The following is a 24,094-nucleotide window of genomic DNA, read 5'->3' on the forward strand; positions in this document are numbered from 1 at the left end:
CACCCACAAAATGTATTTTACAGTAATAAACTGTAAGTTATAAAACAGGTTTATACTGGCAACACTGTTGCCAGTATTTTACTGTAAAATCTAGTTTTTTGGGTCACCATTGTGCAGAAGAGTAGAGCCTGTGCTTCAGTCCAGGAGAAGATCTACACACATTGATGATATGCTGCGTGTTGCTTTATTTAACAGGCGGTGACTGTGTAGTTGCTGGTCCAGTGGAAATCTTTTTATTTACAAAAGTTTTGTTGTGGTTTCAAATGAAATAAGTTCACAATAATACTTTGCTCATGTTAGTAATGCTTTATACATTTTAGTTAATACATTTAAATGACAGTTGGTCAATTTAAGGTAGTCGGTTTCTGTAAGTGAAATTTGTTAACTCGAGTTTTAGTGCATTTTTACAGTAACATACTGTAGATTACAGTAAAGAACTGTACAATTAACAGTAAATTACTGGCAACAGTGTTGCCAGTATTTTACTGTAAAAAACCCGGTAAGGTCTAACAGTGCAGTCAATTCAATATAAGAAAAAATATACAACATATTAAAGTGAAACCCATACCCCCCACCCACCACCAATTAGGTAGACTTATTCTGTGCTAAGGAATTGTAAGACATTGCAGTGGAAAAGGTAAAAAATAAAATACCTAATCAATAGATAAATAGAAAATTGGCATAAACACTAAAATAAATTTTACAACAAAGGATTTAACAATGTCAGAAATTGCACTCCAATTCTTTAAAGTATTTGCCTTTGCTCCATGAATGCGAACTGTTGATAGCTCCAGCAGAGATGAGCCCCATACACGCCTGCTCATCGTATGTGGAGGAATACAGTGACTGACTAACATTTTCTTTGCATCAGTGAAAGCAGCTAAAAGTAAGTTTCTCTGTTGCGGAGACAATGCCAATTCAGACAAGTTGTTTAGAAAGAAAAGTTCTGGAGTCAAAACCACATCCTTATCTAACAGGAATGATGTGTCATGAGCAAGCTGAGACCAGAAAGGAAAAAGTGCAGGGCATTCCTAGAAAAAATGTAAATATGTACCAAGTGTTCTCTGCGGACATAAATTACAATTCGGGGAAGGAGAAAAATGCATATAGAAACGTTTTAAAGGGGATAGCTAGAGTCTGTGCAGAAGTTTCCAGTGGATCATCTGATGATTTGGGTTTTTTGAGGATCATGAGATTGTCTCCCAAATTTGCTCAGTGAATAAAGTATGTATGTCCTCACTGATATCCTTAGTCCAAACAGTTGATATGGAAAGTGGTGTGTATGAGTTTTTGAGGAGAAAAGAGTAAATAGCTGAGGCAGAAGTAACAGAATCATCCGTTGGAAGAATTGTCTTTTGCAAGGGATGTTCAGGTAATTGTGAATCCCAGGGAACTCCATATGATCTAATGCGAAGATACATGAAAAAGGAAGTTCCTGGTAAATTAAAGAGAGCCTTAATATCTTGAAATGATTTCAGCCCTTTGTCATCAATTTCAATAGAATTTAACTGGTATGCCATCTAGGCCTGGGGATTTACCCTTGCTCATTCCTCTGACCGATGATAGGTCTAGCTAAGAGCTCAGAGTCTGATTCTGACAGATGTGGAAGAGTAAGAGTAGATAAAAAGGAAGTATAGGATTAGAGTTAGAGCTGTATAATTCACAATAAAAGGAACGAAAAGTGTCATTTATACTCTGGTCAGTCAGAACCTCACCGGCTGGAGATTTCACTGCTGTAATATGAGCACATTTTTTGCTATTACAGTACGTAGTCTTAAAGCCAGTAAATGGCTAGGTCTGCTACCTTGAAAATAATAGTTTTGTCTGGAAATCTTTGTATAAGAAATTCAGCTCTGTATCTATATAATAAATTAAGTTATTTCCTAACAGTTTAAATTTTAGATGTATTATTATCAGAAAAAGAGTGTTGGTTTGCCTGTTCTAGAGACCAAAGTTTGGATTCCAGGTCAGAAATGTTCTTACGATGAGTTTTTTTGGCGAAAAGAAGCATATGAAATCGAAAAATTCCTGATAGATTTTCCGAAATTCCAAAAGATTCCTTTGTCGCCTCCCACAGTATTCGTGGGTCATCTACCGAGCCTTTATTGATGCCAATAAAGCCACATAGTTTTGTTCTAAATTGATCACAAAAATAAATTAGTATTAAAACGCCACCTATGTGCTCGTGGAGGGCGCTGGGTAATTGAAAGTTTCAGAAAATTACTACTATGGTCTGAAAGAGATAGGCGAGAAAGGTCGACTTCAAGTATCAATGAGGTCAAGGTAGAGAGAACGAAAATGTAGTCAGTCCGTGAATATGATTTGTGACAAATTTGTTTACAATTTTTGCGAAGGGTTAAATAACTGCCATGTATCTACTAATGAAAAAGAGACTATGCATTGATTGAGTTGCTCAGTAGAAACAGACTGGGAATAAGAAAAATTGCCACCAGACCTATCAAGGTCATGGGACATTACAGCGTTCATATCTGTTCCCATTACTATCTCAAAGTCTGTTAGATCAGTGAGACAGGTAGATAATTCAGAGAAAAAAGTTGGATCTGGTCTACATGTAATACCACTGCAACTTAATAATCATCTTAAGTCTACCTTTAACCCATCCCTCACCCACCGAACAACCCTGTAGCAAAGCAGAGCCCACCTACTGCAGTCTGGGTAAGAACACACCCCAGGCTGCCACCCTCCCCTGCCACCCTCCCCTGCCACCCTCCCCTGTCACCCTCCCCTGTCACCCTCCCATTTCATTGACAGCAACATGACAGCCTGGACAGCATTAGTACACTGCCATTAGCCCTATTACAAGAGAATAGAATAGAACTTTTAAATTCACATCAGTAATGAAGTGGGGTAAAGAAAATTACAAAAATGATGTTCTCCTTAGAGAGGAAGCAAACATAAATTTTGCATTGTGTACGTACGAAACTGTAAATTAGTGATACAGTACCTTGTCCTTATGATCATCACATGTAGATTTAGGGTGCTTTCACACCTGCCTCATTTAGTTTGGTTGAATCGCACTAGAGTTCGTTTTCCCCGTTGGTGCGGTTCGTTTGGGCAGGTGTGAATGCGGCAATCGCACTCGGGTGCGCACCAAAAGCGGACCAAACAAGCGTACCGAGACCTCCTGGAAGAGGTGGTCTCGGTACGCTTTGAAACGAACTCTGGAGCGGTTCGTTTGTGGTGAGAACGTGATCCGACCTCGAACAGACCCAGCTCCCAAAGTACTGCGCATTTTTGGACTAAGCCAGTTGCCGTAGTCAGCTGCGCTGTGCATTATAGGATGAGGAGAAATGTTTGTTGACAGTTTGCAGCTCGCGGACAAACTTGGAGTTGTGAGGAGGTGCGGAGCCTGATAGAAATTATTATTAACATTATTTTCCAGCCGCATCCTCGGTTCATTCTCAAATATTATTGTTTGTCTAAAGTGGTGTAGACAAACTATAATAAAATATGACCAAGGACACAATCAGCCCACGCAGTCGTCTCTCCATAGTAAACAGCGGCGTGTTGTCTGCCGGATTTTCCTCCTCTTTGTTTAATTCTGGGAGTTCTGTTGGAATTTTCCCGCACGTTAATTCTGACCAAACGAAGTGCAGTTATGGAAATGCGTTCCGAGTGATGTGGATGTTGTCACGTGACTGCATTTTGGTTCGTTTTATCAAATCATAAACTGATCCGGACCAGAGCGATCAGTGTGGTGTGAAAAGGAACCAAAACGCCTGAAAAATGCTACAAAGTATCATTTTTCGCCCTTGGTCCGGACCAAATGAACCGAACTACAGATGTGAAAGCACCCTTAGATTATCAAGTCTGGAGTTCCTCAGTACTAATCTCTTCTGCGTCTGCCATGTCCATCCTTGAAAAGTGAGGTCGTGAAATCGAGCTTAGGAATTTACGCGCTTCCTCCGGAGAGTACAGTAGATTATAGTCGCCGTTTTGCATGACAGTCATCTTTCTCAGCCCCTTCAGGTAACCCTAACAGCCGGAAGTTACTGCGATCTTGTAGATCTGTCACAGAGATCTGGATTGTGGTCATGTGAGAGGCGAATTACATGTGCATTGCTGTTAATTCGGTTTTCAAAATGTCCTCAGATCGCTTTATAGTGGTCGCCATGTTGTCCTCCATGTCCGCTCTGCCCGTCGCGGCTGCTGATTTACTTTTCTTCTTTATAAGCAAGTTTCTGACTGTGTGACATTTACAAACCAACTGGAAATGACAAAACTACCCCAGATGTCAAAAATAAAGTAAAAAAGCAGTAAAAGAAGGGCTAAATACGCGGAGCTTGACTAATGTGCCTCTGGGCCCATGAAAGCGTCATGTGATCTCGCCTAAACAGCTCATTTCTGACACAACAACAAAATGCTGTTATTCATAATTGAATGCATTGTAGTCCTAATTTATATACGCACACACACAGACTTGCACACACACTACAAATGTTGAGTTTCCATGTTTTGTGGGGACATTCCATAGACAATGATTTTTATACTGTAGAAACTCTATATTCCACACTACAAAAAAAATGCTTCTCTTAATTTATTTTTCTTATTTCCAGTCAAAATGTCTAAAAAATCTTAAATCAAGATGCAATTACTTGCAAAATGGCATAAGATAAGTAGTCTCCTGTGGGGAAAAAATATAAATTAAGTGCATTTTGCGTAAAACAAGTAAAATTATCTGCCAGTGGGGCAAGAAAAATAAGCTTAAAACATGATTATTTGTCTATTTGTCCCCATAACATATGGTATACCTGAACCACACACACACACACACACACACACACCGATCCTGGTGCAGGTCATCTCTACTGCCATCTGGAAAGTTAAGCATTAAAACTTAAAACAATACTCTTCCTATTACTAATGAAAACTACAGTACATGACTCTGCGGCTGATGTCTTGAGATTTATATGTTTGTTAATGCTTACGACTGTAGTCTAGTAGCGGTTAAACATTTACATGACATTTGATTTCCACCAAATAGCACTAATATTCCTCCTTTTATTGGATTTTAAATGTCACTGATCGATTTTTAACTTAAGTACTGCTTTTTATAAAACATAAAGTCATATGCTTGTTATGCCTTAGTGCTTTAACTTCTTTTTAGAGCTGGGCGATATCTTATAGATTGTCTATCTAGATTTAGATCTAGCTTGTATTTAGGGCTTGTGTATGATTTCAGGCTTTGCTTTATGTATTTCCCCAGGCAAATATAAATGTCAGAAAACCTGATTCCTGGCCATTTAAAAGTCATTAAATGTCAATGGACCACTGCATCAATTAATTTAAGCAGGTAAAAGTTGGTTTTACTCTTGTGGTTTTCACTGTGTGATTTTAGCAGCATCTAGTGGTGAGGTTGCGAATTGCAACCAACAGAAGTTACAGTGGCCGACAGGAAGTGATGTCGTCGTCTGAGACAGCAGAGAGTAGCCAGTTCAGCAATAAGGTTTCTTTACAAAGATAAATTAAGAAATTAGGTTTACTTGATTATTCAGTATGACGATATGTTAGTGCGAATATTATTGTTACTTGTTCATCATTGTGTCAGTGTTTTATTCGCTGACTTTAGCTCACTTCTTTGCACGCAGAACAACATAGTGACTAAACACGTTTGTCCATTTAGGGCTACTGTAGAAACATGTCGGCGCAAAATGTCTATTTCAATGACCCGCGGTGTGTGTAGATAGAAATGGCTCATTCTAAGGTAATACAAACATAACGGTTCATTATGTAAGCTCTTTATACACCACTGAAAACATAGTTATGTATATGATATTGCATTTCTGTCAACAGATCCTCCTAAATATTACACTATGCACCTTAAACAGAGTTTCTGAACAGCTAAAAATTACACAGCAAAACTCCAGTATTAAAATTAACTCTCCTTAGAGTTTATTTGGCTCCACACTCAAGAGTGTTAAAGTGTTAAAATATGAGTGTTAAATGAACACTGAAGCAGTGTTAAAGTTAATGAGATAATTAAGTAATTAATTGAGTGATGGTTGATCATTATTGAAGACACCTGATGTTAACAAGCAGAATCACTGAAGGAGAAAATCACAAATGTACGTCACCATTATGGTGATCAGTGTTTGCTTTAGTTGGGCTCTTGACCCTCAAACTGAGTTATGACTGCCAGATGAACAAAGAGAAAAGGTGATCAGATGATGTTGGTTATGTTTTGACATAATCATCGTTTGACCTGGACTCATTTAGAGAGTTAGGTTTACCTTGTTGATTTCAGCAGCCTGTGATTCTAAAGCATATGATTTTCTGCATTTTCATTATAATCAAAAATATTTCTTAAAAGTTTTTCTGATCAAAAGACTTTAAAAAGTATTTTTCTTATGAACACAGACATCAATCAGCCTGTGAATCTCAACAATGGTGACAATAATAAAGCATGTTGCAGTGCATTCTGGGTGCCACCAATCAAAACTCATTCATGGCTCCCATCATGCATTGCGGTATGAATAAATTATATCTGATTTGTTTTAGTAATTTCCTTTTCCTAATTGAGTATTCTTTTTGTCAACATTGTTAAGATTCATACACTGATTCTTGATATCTGTGTGTGTGTTTTATCAGAACTACTCTTAAGCAATTCTTTGGATAATTTAGAAAATTCTGGATCTAATGGTGTAGAATCACTGTGATTATGTAATCAACAATATAAATATAAATCAGAGATTAGGCTCTAAATGAGTTCAGTGATTCAGGTCAAATAATGATTATGTCAAAACCAACATCACCTGGTCACTTTTTCTCTTTGTTCATCTGGCAGTCATAACTCAGTTACAGCAGCCAAACAACATCTCAAGTTAATAGTTTAAGAGTCCAAGGGCCGTCATTCCACGCTGCATGTGGGCCGGATCATCTTTCCACATGTGCCAGATGTGGGCCGGATCATCTTTCCACATGTGCCAGATGTGGGCCGGATCATCTTTCCACATGTGCCAGATGTGGGCCAGATCATCTTTCCACATGTGCCAGATGTGGGCCAGATCATCTTTCCACATGGGCCAGATGTGGGCCGGATCATCTTTCCACATGTGCCAGATGTGGGCCAGATCATCTTTCCACATGTGCCAGATGTGGGCCGGATCATCTTTCCACAAGTGCCAGATGTGGGCCGGATCATCTTTCCACATGTGCCAGATGTGGGCCAGATCATCTTTCCACATGTGCCAGATGTGGGCCGGATCATCTTTCCACAAGTGCCAGATGTGGGCCGGATCATCTTTCCACATGTGCCAGATGTGGGCCGGATCATCTTTCCACATGTGCCAGATGTGGGCCAGATCATCTTTCCACATGTGCCAGATGTGGGCCGGATCATCTTTCCACAAGTGCCAGATGTGGGCCGGATCATCTTTCCACAAGTGCCAGATGTGGGCCGGATCATCTTTCCACATGTGCCAGATGTGGGCCGGATCATCTTTCCACAAGTGCCAGACGTGGGCCGGATCATCTTTCCACATGTGCCAGATGTGGGCCAGATCATCTTTCCACATGTGCCAGATGTGGGCCGGATCATCTTTCCACAAGTGCCAGATGTGGGCCGGATCATCTTTCCACAAGTGCCAGATGTGGGCCGGATCATCTTTCCACATGTGCCAGATGTGGGCCGGATCATCTTTCCACATGTGCCAGATGTGGGCCGGATCATCTTTCCACATGTGCCAGATGTGGGCCGGATCATCTTTCCACAAGTGCCAGATGTGGGCCGGATCTGGGCCGTCACAATGTTGCTATGTGGGCTCCCTGTATGCACAGTCCACACACACTTTCAGACTAACCAGTGCGAGATGTGTTTTGGTTGGTCGGATCACAAGTGGATGAGGGAGACACATTCCCGTTGTAACTGGTGTTTTAATTTGTCCACTTTCAACCACTTCTGTCCTGATCTCTCCGAGGAGAGGGTTTATGGGCTTTTTTAGATCTAATGGACAAAATAAGCTCACATAAATTACATATGAACGCGACTGGAGGCGACGGAAAAACACACGGCGATCATCAGCTTTCATTTCTGCTCTGACAGCAGCGAGACCAGCCGAACACTGTGAGTGTGTGTTAGAAATCAGGAATGACGAGAGAACTTCGTGCTTGATACCTTTTTCATCTTCAAACCAAACTTGGGTCTTCAGCCAAAGTTTAAATCACGTCATGGTCGGGAGTGAACAAGCTCAAAACATTTTACACCCTGTTTACACCTGAATTTAGTCGTCCACTTGTGATTCAATCGACAAAACGCATCTTAATACCAGGAGTAAACAGCCTAAAGCCGAGTTCACACGGCACGATTTTCATAGTAGTCGGGTCACTGTTGCTTTCACACTGCACGACTATCTGGGGTAACACTCAGTTGCTGGTGTGTGTGTTCACACTGCACGATGGATCGCCGACAGGGGGTTTCACACTGCATGACTTTACAAAAGAAAAAATCGCCAACTACGTTTCACAACCAAACACACGCGAGACTGAAACTGTTGTTAAAAATGATAGCCTGAAAGAATATCGCGATCCAAATTGTCTGTGCGCTGATTTGCAGCGAAAATGAGAAAAAGAAAACCAGCTTATGCAGGAGGGAATGGTTGGGGAGACGAGAACAAGGAGTGTGTGTTCTGCAAAGAGAGTTGGGTAAATAAATAATTTTGCTGCTGGTCAAGCAAATGTTTCTGCTTTGTTTCTGTTTGATATAATTGTAATTCTCTCAGATCGTGTCTTTGATAATGCACACTGCGTGATTGTCACTCACGTGAACGAGCACTGATTTGTCTGTGATTTCGGGCATTTGTCGGCGATCTCCCAAAACCTGTCGGCGAGCGAAAACCGGCCTAAGATCGTTCAGTGTGAACCCGGCATAAGTGTGCTTTCACGTTCCCATCAAGAAGCTGCCAATCGGCGAACTTTACATTCTGTATTCTGTATTAAGCCGTCCCCTTTGACAACAGTATAATATAATAATGTATATATTTTAATGTATTATTTGCAGATATATCCATTATCTCCAAAGTCATCTGAATAGTAACATATTCAGAGGCTCATGGGTACTGGCGTATTTGGTGCCATTAGACAGAGAATCAACAGAAAAATGTGACAGAAAGGAAACTGAAATATTTAGAAGTGACTGTCAAAACATATGGGCACCGGTTTCCACCACTTCATTTACATAACGGCATAACAATTACACAATTTTCTCATAGATCTGAATTTCAACAGCCTCACAATGACTGAACAAAATCATTAGTCACAAAGTCATTATTATTAGAACTTAATTATAGGAAATGTTCTCATTGTTATGAAGTCAGTATTATGATATAATGAATCTTAATTATGACATTGTATCTTTTACTTATGAGATACAAAGTCATAATTATGAGATATGTTCTCATTATTGTGAGACAAAAACATTTCCAAGGGGCAGAGCTGTGGTCAGGAACAAAACATAATTTTATGCGATTTAACTTATTAATTTACCTATTCATTATTTTATCATCTATTTTATAGACATATTTAAGTATACAATATAAAATGTCCTGATATTTAAGTTTATCCCCTAAAATCTAGATGGTTTTTGTTGTTGTTCAGTGTAAATCATGCACTGTTCTGGAAAAGCAGCCGTTCTTTGACTGCCAGAAGAGGGCGTTGTGGAGTAATCACACGGGACATGTTCTCTCCTTCTCTCTGTGTGTGTGTGTGTGTGTGTGTGTAGGTGATTCCTCTGTTCGCTGTGGAGTGTCTCCGAAGGCATCAGGCTCCTAATGACGTGGAGATGAAGCAATCCCCCCCACACACGAAAACCAATGATTAGACACACCTCCATCACAACAGCACACACTTCAACATCCCTCTGGTGGATTTCTGCAAATAATGATAACATTCATATTTCTCTAACAGAATTAAATGCTTTTTTCTCTCATTATGAAGCTCTATATCTTTAGTCTAATCTTTATTTTTTTACTAATAATTATGATACTGATGCAATTAGATTATGATTTATCTTTTTGTAAAATTATGTGTGGAAAATTAAATTAAAATAAAGAGTTTTGTTAATCTTCTGTATCATTTGGTTATTTCAGAAGGAAAATGTGACAGCTTGTAGTGAAGAGAATGTAATCGCATTACATGCATGTATGTTTATCAGTCTGACCCTGAAACCCTTCAGAGACGAGGTCAGAGGTCAGAGGAAGAATAAAAGTTAAGAATCTTTATTTTACCCTTTCAACAAGAATTTTCTTTTTATTTGAAATGCCCCTATTAAGATATTCCCTTTCATCCAGAGTGGAATGTAGCTGTTTGTGAATGTAAAATGTCTGCAAAGATCAAATGAAGTTCTTGTTTCCTAAAAGAAAGGATTGATTCTGAACTGCCGAAACGAGTCGTCAGCAATTCCAGTTTCACTTCCTGTTCAAACAGTAACAGTGAAACTAATTTGCATAATGCAAGCCTATGATCTCCATTGGCTGCCGGCGATCGACGTCTACTTCGACCCTCCAACACTGTAGTTGTATCTGAGACTGGAGTTTCGTGTCGAGAAGACGCTGTGTTCTGCACTGCAGGTCCAGGTCGGATGTGCTACAAACAGATGAGGACTTGTGCTGGGATTGATACTGAGAAACCGCCGCCATAGTCACCGTTTGTATCACTCGCTGAGGAAGAGCTGAAATGTTTCCGACACACGTTGCAAGCAGTCGACCAATCATAACACACTATGCCATCTGACCAATCAGAGCAGAGCAGGCTCGCGGGAAGAAGGGGTTCACAGAGACCGAACTCCCGTACTCTCGTGAGGAGGCACTTATTTTGATTAAGACATATGATACATTTTGAGCAGATTACATTTGAAGGTGTGGAATTAATGGATTACATTTATTCTTTAAAAACAAATCCAGGGATTGCTTTTCACTGTGGCCTGAATTTAACATTTTAACTTTTCCATTGACATAGAGTAGCATTTGGACGTGTGTATGATGCTTCTGAAGGTTTCGACTCTCTGACCTCATGAAACCCTAATTCAGAATATTCCCTCGATGGTACTGCTTTCATTTGTCGTTTCATTGCGATGCTAAAAATGGAATTAGATCCTTTCGATATAAATCTAGAAAGCCGTTCTTTTATTTCTAGCCAACATTGTATTACTGTCTCACAACTTTAAAAATATACAATTTTAGAGCATTTAGAACATTTATAAAGAAAAAAATCTAACAGCAAATATTATTTGAGAAACCACAACAACAAAAAATAAATCAGAGAAAAATAAAGTGATAGAGTGTGCTTAATCAAGAGTAGATATACCCGTATCTGAGTTCAAAACACTAGATTTCTGTCATTTCCCCCCACAGATCCCCACAGGACTTCTCTGATGTGTCATTAGCACCATCGCTCTTTAAAAACACCAGGCCCAGGGTCGTGTGTGAGTTTGGTTTCAGTCCATCATTAGTGTCTCTTCCCTGGGTAAGACAGGATGGACTGTGTAATGCTAAAGTGAACTAGCATGTTGTCCCCACACTGAAAGCTTGGCTGAAGGCTGCTTTACATTCAGCTTGCCTGCTGGACTGAAGGTACAAACGCAGTTCATAAGCATGAAACAAGACTGCATTACCAAAATAACAGTAGACTATTTCGTTTAGCATATTCACAGATCACTTGTAATGATATATTCTCATATAATTGTGTACTTTTTTTTCCATCCCGGAGCATTGGCTTGTTATAATACTGATTGAAACGACATACCCTGCAGAAAGAGGCTTGAGATTAGCATAACTAAAAGGTGCATGGCATCACGAGGAAGTGATTTTTTGATTGTCTCATTGTGCATTTTGGGATTCGCTAGCATGTGTTGTTCTACATTCTGAAATCACGTTTAATAGGAGAGGACCGTAATAGCTGTTCGGCTGTATCTATGAGGTTACCAATAATCATTTGCTAAACCTTCCCGCGGAGTGCAGTCCACCGGAGACATCACTGCCGTCTCTCGAGCTTCGAGCCTTGAGGTAAATGGGTGCTAGTCTTGCTTCCGGGCGGCAGCTCGGGGGCGGACCAGCGTCTCTTGCGTGTGCGCGGCGGCTCTGGCGGTGGCGCCGGCGCTGGGACGGGTGCGCGGGGGGGGGGCATCTCCGCCGGGCCGCTCGGAGCGGGTGTGGGAGTCAGAGCCAGACACACGTCCCCGGCGCTGAGCTGGCGGCACTGGAGCCCGTACAGCCGCGCGCTCCGCTGGGGACTGCAGGAAGACCAGCCGCGGTCCCGCACGAAGAACGGATACTCCGCTAACACTGTGAGAAGCTCCTGCCGGGACAAGAAAGCACACTTCGGTAAGAGGACAACACTTCACTTCAGAGAATTCCTGCCAAGAAAGCCACCATTTCGCAGAGAGAGAAATACAAATCATAACTCTTTGTTAGAAAACATAATTTGTTGTCATTAAGTTTCACCGTGTCCTAACTACACGCGGCGCGCGACAAAGGTTATTTTCCATGTTAATCAGAGTGTTTGTCCTAACCCTAACAACAAACACAAAGTGTGGCGATGATAATCTCAGGTGCTGTTTATGTGCTTTATTTAATGTTAAAAGCGTGTCATGTGACTCTGAATATCATTTAGTGCTCCAGCTTTGAGGCTGTAAAAGCAACAATAGATAATTCACCTCAGATCTTGAAATTAAACAAATGGAAACAAGAACGTTAAAACTGTGAACAAACACGTGTATTCTTTGACAAAGATTGTTTTAGTAACTCAGTAGCCTGTGTATTTTTAATAATGTTTAAATGGTGTAATATTTGTGAATTTGATTGTGTAGCTACTTATCCATTTTCTTGCGAGCGCCGTCAAGATTACTCTCTGGAGCCGCGAGACTCCGCCCACATGCTGTTCTGATTGGCTGACTCTGCCCACACGCTGTTCTGATTGGCTGACTCCGCCCACACGCTGTTCTGATTGGCTGACTCTGCCCACACGCTGCTCTGATTGGCTGACTCCGCCCACACGCTGTTCTGATTGGCTGACTCTGCCCACACGCTGCTCTGATTGGCTGACTCTGCCCACACGCTGTTCTGATTGGCTGACTCCGCCCACACGCTGTTCTGATTGGCTGACTCTGCCCACACGCTGCTCTGATTGGCTGACTCCGCCCACACGCTGTTCTGATTGGCTGACTCCGCCCACACGCTGTTCTGATTGGCTGACTCTGCCCACACGCTGTTCTGATTGGCTGACTCTGCCCACATGCTGTTCTGATTGGCTGACTCCGCCCACACGCTGTTCTGATTGGCTGACTCCGCCCACACGCTGTTCTGATTGGCTGACTCCGCCCACACGCTGTTCTGATTGGCTGACTCTGCCCACACGCTGTTCTGATTGGCTGACTCTGCCCACACGCTGTTCTGATTGGCTGACTCTGCCCACACGCTGTTCTGATTGGCTGACTCTGCCCACACGCTGTTCTGATTGGCTGACTCCGCCCACACGCTGTTCTGATTGGCTGACTCTGCCCACACACTGTTCTGATTGGCTGACTCTGCCCACACACTGTTCTGATTGGCTGTGGGTTTTGATTGATTTTGACGCATCTCGCAGTCGTGTCTAGTCTAGTGTGGACAGACACATCATTTGTCGCTGGAATCTTATCGCATCGCGTCTGGTTAGGACACGGTGTAAAGCAGCATACAACATCACATAAAAGTCTCCTTTCCTAATCAGCATTTCCTCTTTCTATCAAGTTTCAGTTAAAACTAATGAAAATAATGTTGGGCCAACACTAGTGGAATGAGTAAACTTCTGTTTCGCCAACTGAAGTTGACTGCACACAGTGTTCTTCGTAAAGTACACTGGTAGAAGAGTGCAGGTGGAGCCTAGTGTTGAATCACACCGACTCGAGCAGTGTGGTCGGCAACCAAAGACAACAGAATTCGGTTTGCCACCAAAACCTCTAGCAGGAGCTCGAGTGCTCAAATGCTCTTTGAGAAAGAAGTGTTGTTTGCACCCATAGGTGCTGAATGCTCCTTTAAACCACTAGATGGCACTCAGATTCAGCTCAGAACTTTTCTTAACAACCGCTTTCGATGACACGCATGGAATTTGGCTGATACTTGACCCGATCTCGGAAGTTGATTTAATCTAATAAATTGATCTTTTTTTTTTTTTTTTTTTTTGGTGGATTTATGTACAACATAAGGATCAATAAAATCATTGTCTATGTTATGAGACAAAGGTCTCCTTAATGTTTTTCCGTTTTGTTCAAGGTAAATAAAGCAACCGTTTTTCAATAAGAGAAGAATATGTAAAGCATGGCATTTGGGGTGACAGACAATAATTAACATGATCAGAAACAGCTGTCTGACTTTTCCATTTGTTGACATGACATGGTTAGATTCAAATGATAATTAACATAGATTAAGTTGGGTGTCCACCTTAGAGAGAATCACCATTTAATGCAACATATATGAAAAAAAAAAAAAGATATTATATAATATAATAAAATAAAATAAGCTATATTAAATATTAATGGGATCTCATTCAGTGCTTTCAGAACTTTTAATTTATAAAATAATTTTATTTCTGTATTTTTAATATGAACAGATTTTAATGACAGGATATTTATAGTACAAAAATGAATGAATGAATTAATTAAAATAAACAGAAAACTTTACTAAAAAACTTCTCCTAGCCAAAACGAAAAACTGAAATAAGCCAGGTTATCTAAATCAAAGATTAGACTGAAATAAGTTTATTGTAAAATATAATTCTCAATGACTGAATCGCTTTTTTTCGACAATCAATCATTGTTTTGCAGATGCCAGAAAAAAGGAAAGAGTGGAGCCACAACCTGAATCTCTCCTGTTGCAAAACAACATTCTTGTGACTTCTCTATTAAAACAACATATATTTTGTTGTAAACTCCAAATATAGATCGCTCCGAGCAGACAGGCTGTCAGTTCATAAAGTGAGCTTACTTTATTTTCTTCAATTGACAGCCATTTATAAAGGCCAAACTGTTCTCACTCCAAAGGTGGCTGATAATGATAATGAAAATCATGATCCGAAATGTCATGATATCAGAATTATATCCCAGCATTCACTGTAGACTCTAATGCTCAAAGTATTCAACTTCACTGAGTAGGGGACAATTTAAGTATTCAAATTAGGTGAACCTATTTAACCTTGGTGAGTATTTCTAACCTTTTTTTTTAGCTTATGAAACTGACACATTTTATGTAACCAGAACTGTTACTGTTTTGAGTTTAGTGAACTGTCTCCACCGTCTTAGCTGGGGTTTAAAAGACACTTAATATTCAGCAGTATTATCGATTTGACCGCACTGACACTATTGGATGAGAAAAGACATCACTGCTTTCTGTAGAACTGCTTTATAGAGTAATCAGATTCATTTCACCACTGAACTGACTCAATCTCAAAAATGGCACTATTGTCTTCTGCAGAGCTGTTTTCCAGCTGAAATTGTATTCAAATTTTGCAACGTTAACCCCTTGCTCATCACCCCCAATTTTGGCAAGTGCTGCATACATGAAATGCCCAAAATAAAAAGGTTACTGCTCATAAGTAATTCTGAATAGAAACATAACACACATACATTTAGAAAGCCAACCCTTGAGAGTTTATAGTTCAAGACTCAAAATTAACCAGACTGTTATTAATATTGAGATATATAAGCTCAAACATATTTTGAACTAAAATAATCTGGGATCACCAGTGATCCCTGTCAGGTAAGGGGTTAATACTGCCGTTTATTTATTTATTTTTTTATTCTTGTACATTTCTGTCTTCTTCTGGGGATATTTTAACATCCATATTTGCTGTTCTTCTGAACCTCTCCTGAAAGACTTTTTTCCTGATCCTGAGCCTTGTAATGTGACCAATGAGCAACGGCTTAGCAAAGAGAAGAGGCAGCTGGGAAAAAAGACAAACACAAGGTTTCTTATGAAATTATTTGGTGTTATCAACATTATGTTTAAGGGATTATCATTAAGGAAGACAAATCTAATCTAATAAATATATTCTCTTCAGCAATCCTACTGCTAGTGTTTATCCTCTTGCCACCCTTGAGACCTGTGAACAATGAAGTCCTAAATAAAGAGTTTCATAGTTTGTTTGGCTCTTAGTCTGAATATGTTAGCCTTAAGGTTATCTATAAGATAGTGTGCTCCAAAACAATGACAAAATCATTATATTTCATATATTTGATTATATAGCACGATAATAACATAAAGCAATGTTTACGTTACTCTGATATATTTATTTTATTCTCATCTCACACATCATGAACCTTCACTCATAAGGCCTTTTTTTGCAATGGGACGTTTTTTTATATAATGTATTCTAATAAAAATTCAAATGTGATACATTTCATCTTACAAGAAATGTGGACGCAAAATGGTTAAACAAAAAAATCTATTTATACAACCATATTATACTGTATATTAAAGCACAGACTGTTTTTTTTTTTTCAATATTTCAATCTTTCTTTAATTTAATTAGCATCAAACAAACAATATAATTACAATATAAATAATGATTGCACAGTAGGTGGCGGTATGCACTAAGGCATTAAACAAAAGAAGAAAGAGGCGGCATGGCGTGCTTCTTTTTAGCATCTGTTTCCATGGCGACCCCATGGTGAATGTCTTTGTGTGGTCAGCGCTAACTCTGAGTTTTACACTCCGGGCTGACCGAATGCACAGTACTCCAGAGCGCAGAGTTGGAAACTGCACACCATGAGTGAGCAAGGTTTGGGGTTATCACCCGAGAGTTCAGGGTATACTGTATGTGATGGTAAGCTAACCTTTTTTTCTGGAATACCACACAGATTCTCATCACATTTTCTGTCCAATCAAACGCTCTGTAGAATCTGAAATATCCCGCTCCCTACATTATTAGATGCAGAGGCTGTGTCTCGATATGTCCTGCTCTGAACTCGTATTTCAGTGGAAATGACATCAACACATTCAATCGTAACCGTGTGCCTTTCAAGGGACTTCATTAGGATTCTAAGTAACCTTTTCAGTTACCTGGAAGACATCAAGTATTGGAAGGCATGTTGCTACTTCAACACGCACAAAAAAAGTTATGTTTTTCATCCATCAACGAAATAAAGGATCAGAAAGGATCTGAAAAAAGTGACCCATGCTTTAATTTAGTTTGTGCAATATAGTGATACTTCATCAGTTGTGCAAAGAGCTTCCAAGACAGCTGTCATGTTTTACTTGTGCTTTTGTTTTCAGTTTTAATTTAGCTGTAGTTTTTAAAATTCCCTTCCTTATCATTTCGCGCTCTATCATTTGGCATCATCGTTTGGTTTCTGTATACAGTACATGTTTGTTGTGACTCACCTGAGTGTTGCGGTCTGTGAGTAAGACCTGCAAGTGGTTGAAGCCATAAGTGGGTCCTGGCGAGATTAGCAGGATAGTGCAGGTGCTCAGGTGAAACTCAGGCAAGGTGTCAGCACTGCGCAGGAAGTCCTCCGTCTTCAGCTCCTCCACCCTCTTCAGATGGCCACCGGCCAGCTCGATCAGGGAACCTTTGGCAAAATGAGGTAGGACTGCAGAAGGGGGCGGGTCGGGGCCCGTGAGCACAGCGACGGGAGGGCGGTAGGACCCTGCAGAGGGATCCCATTCTGTCTCAAACCCATGGCTGTTCTGTTGGCTTTGCAGGGAGTACTGGGAATTCCTCTGGGAACAGGACACAGAAGGACTATGTGCTTGAGGGTTCTGGTGAGCAGAAGGGCAAAGGGACCCCAGAGCATAGTAGATCTGAGCTCCAGCCTGAGAGGCACTAACACCAAAATGGTCCTGAGAAGTGATGGCCTTTCCTGTCTTTGTGTCTGACGAGGGGGGCATTGGAGCTTTGGGTGTTCCCCGGCGGTCCCTGTCCCATGAGGAATGTGCACTTGTGTTCTCTCGTGGCAGAAGGCCTCTCCCGAGGGTCTGTCTTGTTGTATTCTCCTGTCTTCTCCTGCCATTGGCATGTGGACCATCCAACCTGCTCACATTGTCGTTCCCACAGTCATCGCAAGAGGGCACTCTCCTGCTAGGCCTGCTGTCTGGGCTATCAACACCGTTTGGCCGTCTGCCTTGGTACCTGAGTCTGCTGTCAGGGAGGGTGTCGTGGGGATAAGCCGTAGGCTGTGGAAAGAGATTGGGGGAGAAGAGAGACGAGCTGTAGTCTCGCCGACTGGGGCCGTAGGACCACATTTCCCTGGACTCGGCTGTGTAGACACTCTTGAACGTGGGCACAGAGATGAGCGGTTGCACACTAATGGGGGGGATGTCACTGCTCAGCCAGCGAGAGTGGTGGGGAATGGTATGCTCCAGTCCTCCATCCATACCCCGTCCACACAATGTTTCTCTCCAGGACGCCGAAGATGAGCCTCGCCGCTCTCCCACCTGGACCGGCAAGTACGAGTGGTGCATGCCGGGGGTATAGGACACCTGCCAAGGCAAGGACAGAGGATAAGGGGGCAGCATGGCGGGAGCGGGTGGTAGAAGATCCCCACTCTCTCTGTGACCCTCGGTGGAGTGATGCTGCCGTCGGCTTCGGAAAGGGGCGGGGGGTTTGAAGTCATCCTCTGGAGCTGGTTGATCGGATGAGCCCTGTCGGGACTCCCGCTTTTTTGGGGGGAGACACTCCTTGCTGCGGTCTGGGCTTGGATTCATGGGACAATCCCCCGGGCCTTCTGGGCCACACTAGGTTACATGGGCTGGGGAAAACAAGGGGCTAGGAGAGATAAATGTTCTTCTGCTGATCAGCATCACGCACACGACGTGTCACTCACGGCCACGTTCAGAACTCCCTCTCACCTGAGAGGAGAAAGTGCAAGAAGAAAGAAACCGTTACTGACCTCTTGCTTGGCCCACAACAGTGTATGCACACAACAAAAGCATCAGTGCAGGCCCTAAATACAGTATTTTGTAAGTATAAAATCTATATCCTAGCAGATTAACCACAGATTTAGTTCATCACATTTAAGATACATTTTAAAATGTTGTCCATACACTTGCTGAGGCTGAGTCTTCTATTCTGTAGAACTTCGGTTTTGTGGGCTTTTTAGTGGGAGCAATACATTGGACTACTGAGACCTAAATATAACATCCATATGATTATCACCATATTGCTGCTGTGGTCCCAACAAACAAACAAAACATATACTGATACACAAACGCTCAAGAAACATTTTCTCACCCACACACATACAGATATGGCAAGAGACTACATGCCAGTTCTTAATAGGTTGCCTCTGCTCATTAAACTGTGATGGGAATCTCCAGACTTATTCCAGAATTTTTCAACAACTGCTACTGTAGTGATAGGAAAAGCGACCTCATGATTGAAGTTCACTTTGGGATATACGGCATTTGAAAAATCAACAAGAGCATACACACAGACACACACACAAAACAAGGCTCCTTAATGCAGACAAATCTGCTTGTTTCATTCACACCTTCCTGTGGGGCAGTGTCTCTAATGCCAGTCCAACACTCCTCAGACACTTCTACTTCACTGCGCCGCGCTGCCAGCACATCTGGTCTCGCTCTCAACGCCTCTGTCTACCACACTGTCTGCATGCACTGAACCAGATACCCTGCTGCTGTTCCCATGGAAACTGAGTCCATACATCCACAGTGACCAAAGAGGACTATATAGGGATTCTGTCGGAAAATGTAGGCCGTCAAACTGTTCAGAACTCATCACATATGAGCAAGCTGCTAAAACAAGTTTAAGAACAGTTTGTTTGTGCAGTCTGAGCTTTCACATTGGATGGAGACCATTTCTAATTATTGTCACAAGTTCCTTTTTTTATATGAACTCTCTCAAGTTCTAGTGCAATTTGTGGAGGAAATATTCACTTGAATAATAAATGGAGAGCTGAGTGTTAGTAAGTTTCTCATAAGACAAAACGTTGAGCTGTCAAGTGCTTACAAATGCTTTATGTTTTTATAGTGTTTACACATTGTTTTGTGCATCATCGGTCATATACTGTAGTGTGTGAAGTAATTAAACCGCACATAATGTTTGTCATATCTCTGAATGCTGCACATATGAAGACATTTTCATGATGAAGAAGAGACATCCTGGATTAAACATAATCATATTACTCCAGCAGACATTTAAATATAAATAATAATAATAATAATAATAAAAGTTGAGAAGCATTTTTGTGGTAATTTGTTTTATTCAAAACAGAACTGGAAAGGTTGGAAAATAGCAGACCTAGACATAGAAGACAACATAAATTCTGTGAACTGATATTTCTGCGAGCTTGAACTTTATTATCTCTAGGTGGAGTGTTGAAAAATAAAATAAAAATATGACATAAATGTTGACAGCTGTAACATGCCTGAAACATGCCATGATTATTACCCTAAACAGTCGGTTTATAAATACATTTTACACCTTATATCCCTGCAAATGGTTTTTCAGACCTGCTTGTTGAGTTACATTAATGCTCTCTAACATGATGTTTTTGGATCATGTACAATGCTCTGCAAATGTATACATTTAGAAAGTTTTTTTGAAAGCTTTAAAAAAAAATCACAGAGTAGAAAACAGGACAAGCACTGACAGAATCAAACTGACAAACACAAATAGTCTTTAAGAGGAGCATTCTAATAGCATTTCATTAATCAGCAGCCAGCATAATACACGATCCTTACAGACAGCACAGCAAAGACATTTTCCTCATTTATCAGACTGGATTTATGGCGACTGACATTTATTACACTTCACTGTCACAAATAACATTGAGGCTTAACACTGATTATTTTTGAAGTGTCACAGTATATACATTTTCACTAGTTTAAGTCTCACTACTTTTCATGTTCTACTGTTCTAGTGCAAGTAATTTGTGCAGTACGAGCTAGTGGAAAAACTGAGAACCAGTGATCTTCAATGACTGACTAACAACCTAAAAAGGGGGTTCCAGGGGAACCTAAAAAAACAATGAATACTAAATAATTACAAAGTAATCTATGAACTTGAAGTAAAAAGCAAAAAAACTAAACTAAAAAAAAAGAAAAGAATGAAAACCACAGATTACAGAAAAACCAACTAAGCACGTCACGAGCACACCTAAATGGTGTTAATGACTTAGATGGACATCAAAATGAAAAGCACTGCTGACCTGATGCGACTGACCTTGATGGGGTGTGCGGAGCAGATATCCGTGTGACGCCACTTACTCCTGCAGTCCATCACACCTGCATCTCTTCCACACACACACACACACACACACACACAAACACACACCACTCAGGCAGCGGTGTGTACAAATCTACAGGCAAATTGTGGTGTCACACCATGTCGAAAGGGCTGCAAGGCTGACTGTGAAAAAGTGTGAGAGTTTGTGCGTGTGCGTGTGTGTGTGTGTGTGTGTGTGTGCGCGCATGTACACAAGGCTGAGGAAATGAGTAATATCGTGCAGTGTGAGGCATGTCTGCTGTGCAACAACACACAGGCAGACCAGTTGCTGCTGTCGCCCACTCGCCTTACTCACTGTGAAAGGGATAAACACACACACATGCAGTAACAGACGGGTAATTACACACACTCCTACTCATCCTATCGCTCTCAAACACACACTCTCAGCTCTGAGCATATGCATTTACATACGTGATAAGAATGTAGATAGATAGTGATATATGCTCTGGTTTCAAGCACATCATTACACTGTAAACAATTAGCAGGATTTTAGAAGACTTTCTGACCATAAATAAATTATATTACACTGTGAAATCACAAGCCGCTTCATAAAGTCACCATTGTGCTGATTAGTTCCTTTTGGCTGAGAATTTGGATATATTTACTGTTCATTTCTTTATATGTTCTGACCATAGAACACATCTGGCTGCATTGCCAGGTGTGCCACAGAAACATACTATTTCTTGCATGTTAACATGAGTTTCTGTCAAACAGTGAGAGACATTTGGTTGTGTTAGTTGCTTGGTTTTCTGTTTGTGTGGCATTATACTGGGTAGCCTCACACACTGAAAACCTACTGAATTAAAATCCTGGGTTGAATTGGATTGTGGAAGCTGAGAAATGTCTAGGTTACTATGTAATCCTAGTTCCCTGAGTGTTAATGAGAGATTTGCGTGACAGAAACACATCAGTGTTCACATGGTCTAAAGCAGTGGTCTCAAACTCAATTCCTGGAGGGCCACAGCTCTGCACAGTTTAGCTCCAACCAGCTCCAACTCACACCTGCAAGGAAGTTTCTAGTAATCCTGAAGACCTTGATTAGCTGGATCAGGTGTGTTTGATTAGGGTTGGAGCAAAACTGTGCAGAGCTGTGGCCCTCCAGGAGCTGAGTTTGAGATCACTGGAAAAGCCATATAGAAGTGCACCAGTTCATTGGCTGATGGTGCTAAAGCGATGCCACTGAGGTGATACTTCTTATACATTTCTGCTTGGCATCATCACCTCAGATTTTGAGCCCATGCAGCAACAGGGAAATATGGCCAGATATGCAGTGTCTCATTTTCAGTCAGGGAACGTTCCCTTTAGTAACAATTCAATGCTGTGTGAACAATTTAACATTAAGGCATTTGACCGGTTGCAGCCAAATTACTAAACCTGTGTGTCAAGCAAACACTGATGCACCAAACATGCCAAACAAAAATATATATACACTGTATACATATGAATTACTTCCATCCCACAGAAAGAACCTATGATGCCAGAATCAAAAGCCTGACAAAAGTATTTGGAGAGGACTAGCCTCAAGCCAAAGTCTTCCAAGCAAGCACCTTTAACCAACGCCAGTGAAGAAGCCACGTTACTTGTAGAATAAGAGTAAATACTGAAGACAACCCAAACGCCTCATAGGCCAGCCGATGAGACATCCTCTGCTTGAAGACCGCATAACCTCTGTTTTGACCACCAAAGCATACAAAAAGCCCGTCTGACTCACGCCCACTGCTCCTCCTAAGCTACACACTTCTAATGTCGTACCCGCACAGAGAATAAATGCCGTGCGGTGGGCAGATGCAAATATAAAAAGTAGGGATGCACCAATACCGATACCAGTATCGCCCGATACTGAGCTCATGTACTCGTCCTCGTAAAAAAAAAGGCATGTAGAGAGAGAGAGAGAGAGAGAGAGAGAGAGAGAGAGAGAGAGAGAGAGCACTTCTGTTGAATGCTGATTGTTCACTCAGCACACGTGTCATTTGGATTAAAATGAAATCGTATATGTAAGTAAAACATGAACTGTTGCTTGATTTATGTATAATGGCTGGTTCGCTACATTATTACAGGATGTTTGCAGGTCAAGAAGTTTCATGAACGAAACATCCAAAGCGACCGCTCCGAAAACCAACGTCTTGATGGACAGCGCGCGGATACTGAATTGAATTGTCACTCACGTCTTGCGTTTGTAAGGATGAATTTATGTAAAAACGCCCGTCTTGGCGAGTATCCCAGTAAATAAAGTCAGTTATCTCAAGTGAATGTAGACAGTTATATTCAAATGGGGTCCGTGCGACGTGCGTTCGGTCTTAAAGGGACAGCAGTCTAATAAACCTGCTGCTGTGTTTTAATGTTAATCAAACAAATGGACAAATACATTACTCACTGCTCTCGACTAAATAGGCTACAAAAAATATCCATCTATATTTAATTTATACAGTAAAGTTAAATAGTTAATTTAAATGTAATTGTTAAAAGTTAAATGCACATTAATTAGGTTGGTAGTTTTTGTTGTAGTATCAAAATTGGAATAAAGAGTTTATATTTCACTGGTGTCTAAACATCTGAACCGCTGACCCGATCCTCAGCGCTGAGCCCTGCTGGAGCCGCTCTAAACATGTGCTGTGCTGGTAAATGAAGATAAAATATGATGGAGCAATAGAATGAACAGTGAATGTAACAGAAGCTCATACAATGCATTTTAGCAGGCTTAATTAAGCATGAAAATAACTGAAGGAAATATATATATTTGATGAACAAATTAAACCAACTAATATGATTTATATGTATGTATAATATGTATAATATGAAGTGTTATTAATGTGGGCTGAAATGCAAGAGCTGGTACCGGGACTAAAGCACACAACACTGGGAT

General features: G+C 40.9%; 2 protein-coding genes across 8 annotated transcripts in view; one reads left to right on the forward strand and one right to left on the reverse strand.

Annotated features, from left to right (window-relative positions):
* The window catches only part of irf10 (interferon regulatory factor 10), a 31,607-nt gene extending 21,461 nt beyond the window's left edge, over positions 1-10,146 (forward strand). For 2 of the 4 annotated variants that reach the window (XM_079848771.1, XM_079848772.1), the window contains exon 9: positions 9,737-10,145. In XM_079848771.1, coding sequence (XP_079704897.1) covers positions 9,737-9,835 — 99 coding nt within the window. In that variant the 3' untranslated portion in view covers positions 9,836-10,145. Of the gene's footprint in view, positions 1-9,736 lie in introns of all 4 variants that reach the window. The other 2 variants (XM_079848769.1, XM_079848770.1) reach the window with 1 other exon arrangement.
* Positions 10,147-10,223: 77 nt separating this feature from the next.
* The window catches only part of LOC307145521 (uncharacterized protein), a 58,540-nt gene continuing 44,669 nt past the window's right edge, over positions 10,224-24,094 (reverse strand). For 2 of the 4 annotated variants that reach the window (XM_079848768.1, XM_079848765.1), the window contains exons 2-3: positions 17,367-18,833; positions 10,224-12,309 (exon numbers count right to left, since the gene is read on the reverse strand). In XM_079848768.1, coding sequence (XP_079704894.1) covers positions 11,986-12,309; positions 17,367-18,689 — 1,647 coding nt within the window. In that variant the 5' untranslated portion in view covers positions 18,690-18,833 and the 3' untranslated portion in view covers positions 10,224-11,985. Of the gene's footprint in view, positions 12,310-17,366; positions 18,834-21,154; positions 21,630-24,094 lie in introns of those variants that run through there. The other 2 variants (XM_079848766.1, XM_079848767.1) reach the window with 2 other exon arrangements.

This window comes from Squalius cephalus (genome assembly GCF_949319135.1).
Source record: "Squalius cephalus genome assembly, chromosome: 18".
In the NCBI taxonomy this organism is placed as follows: Eukaryota; Metazoa; Chordata; class Actinopteri; order Cypriniformes; family Leuciscidae; genus Squalius; species Squalius cephalus.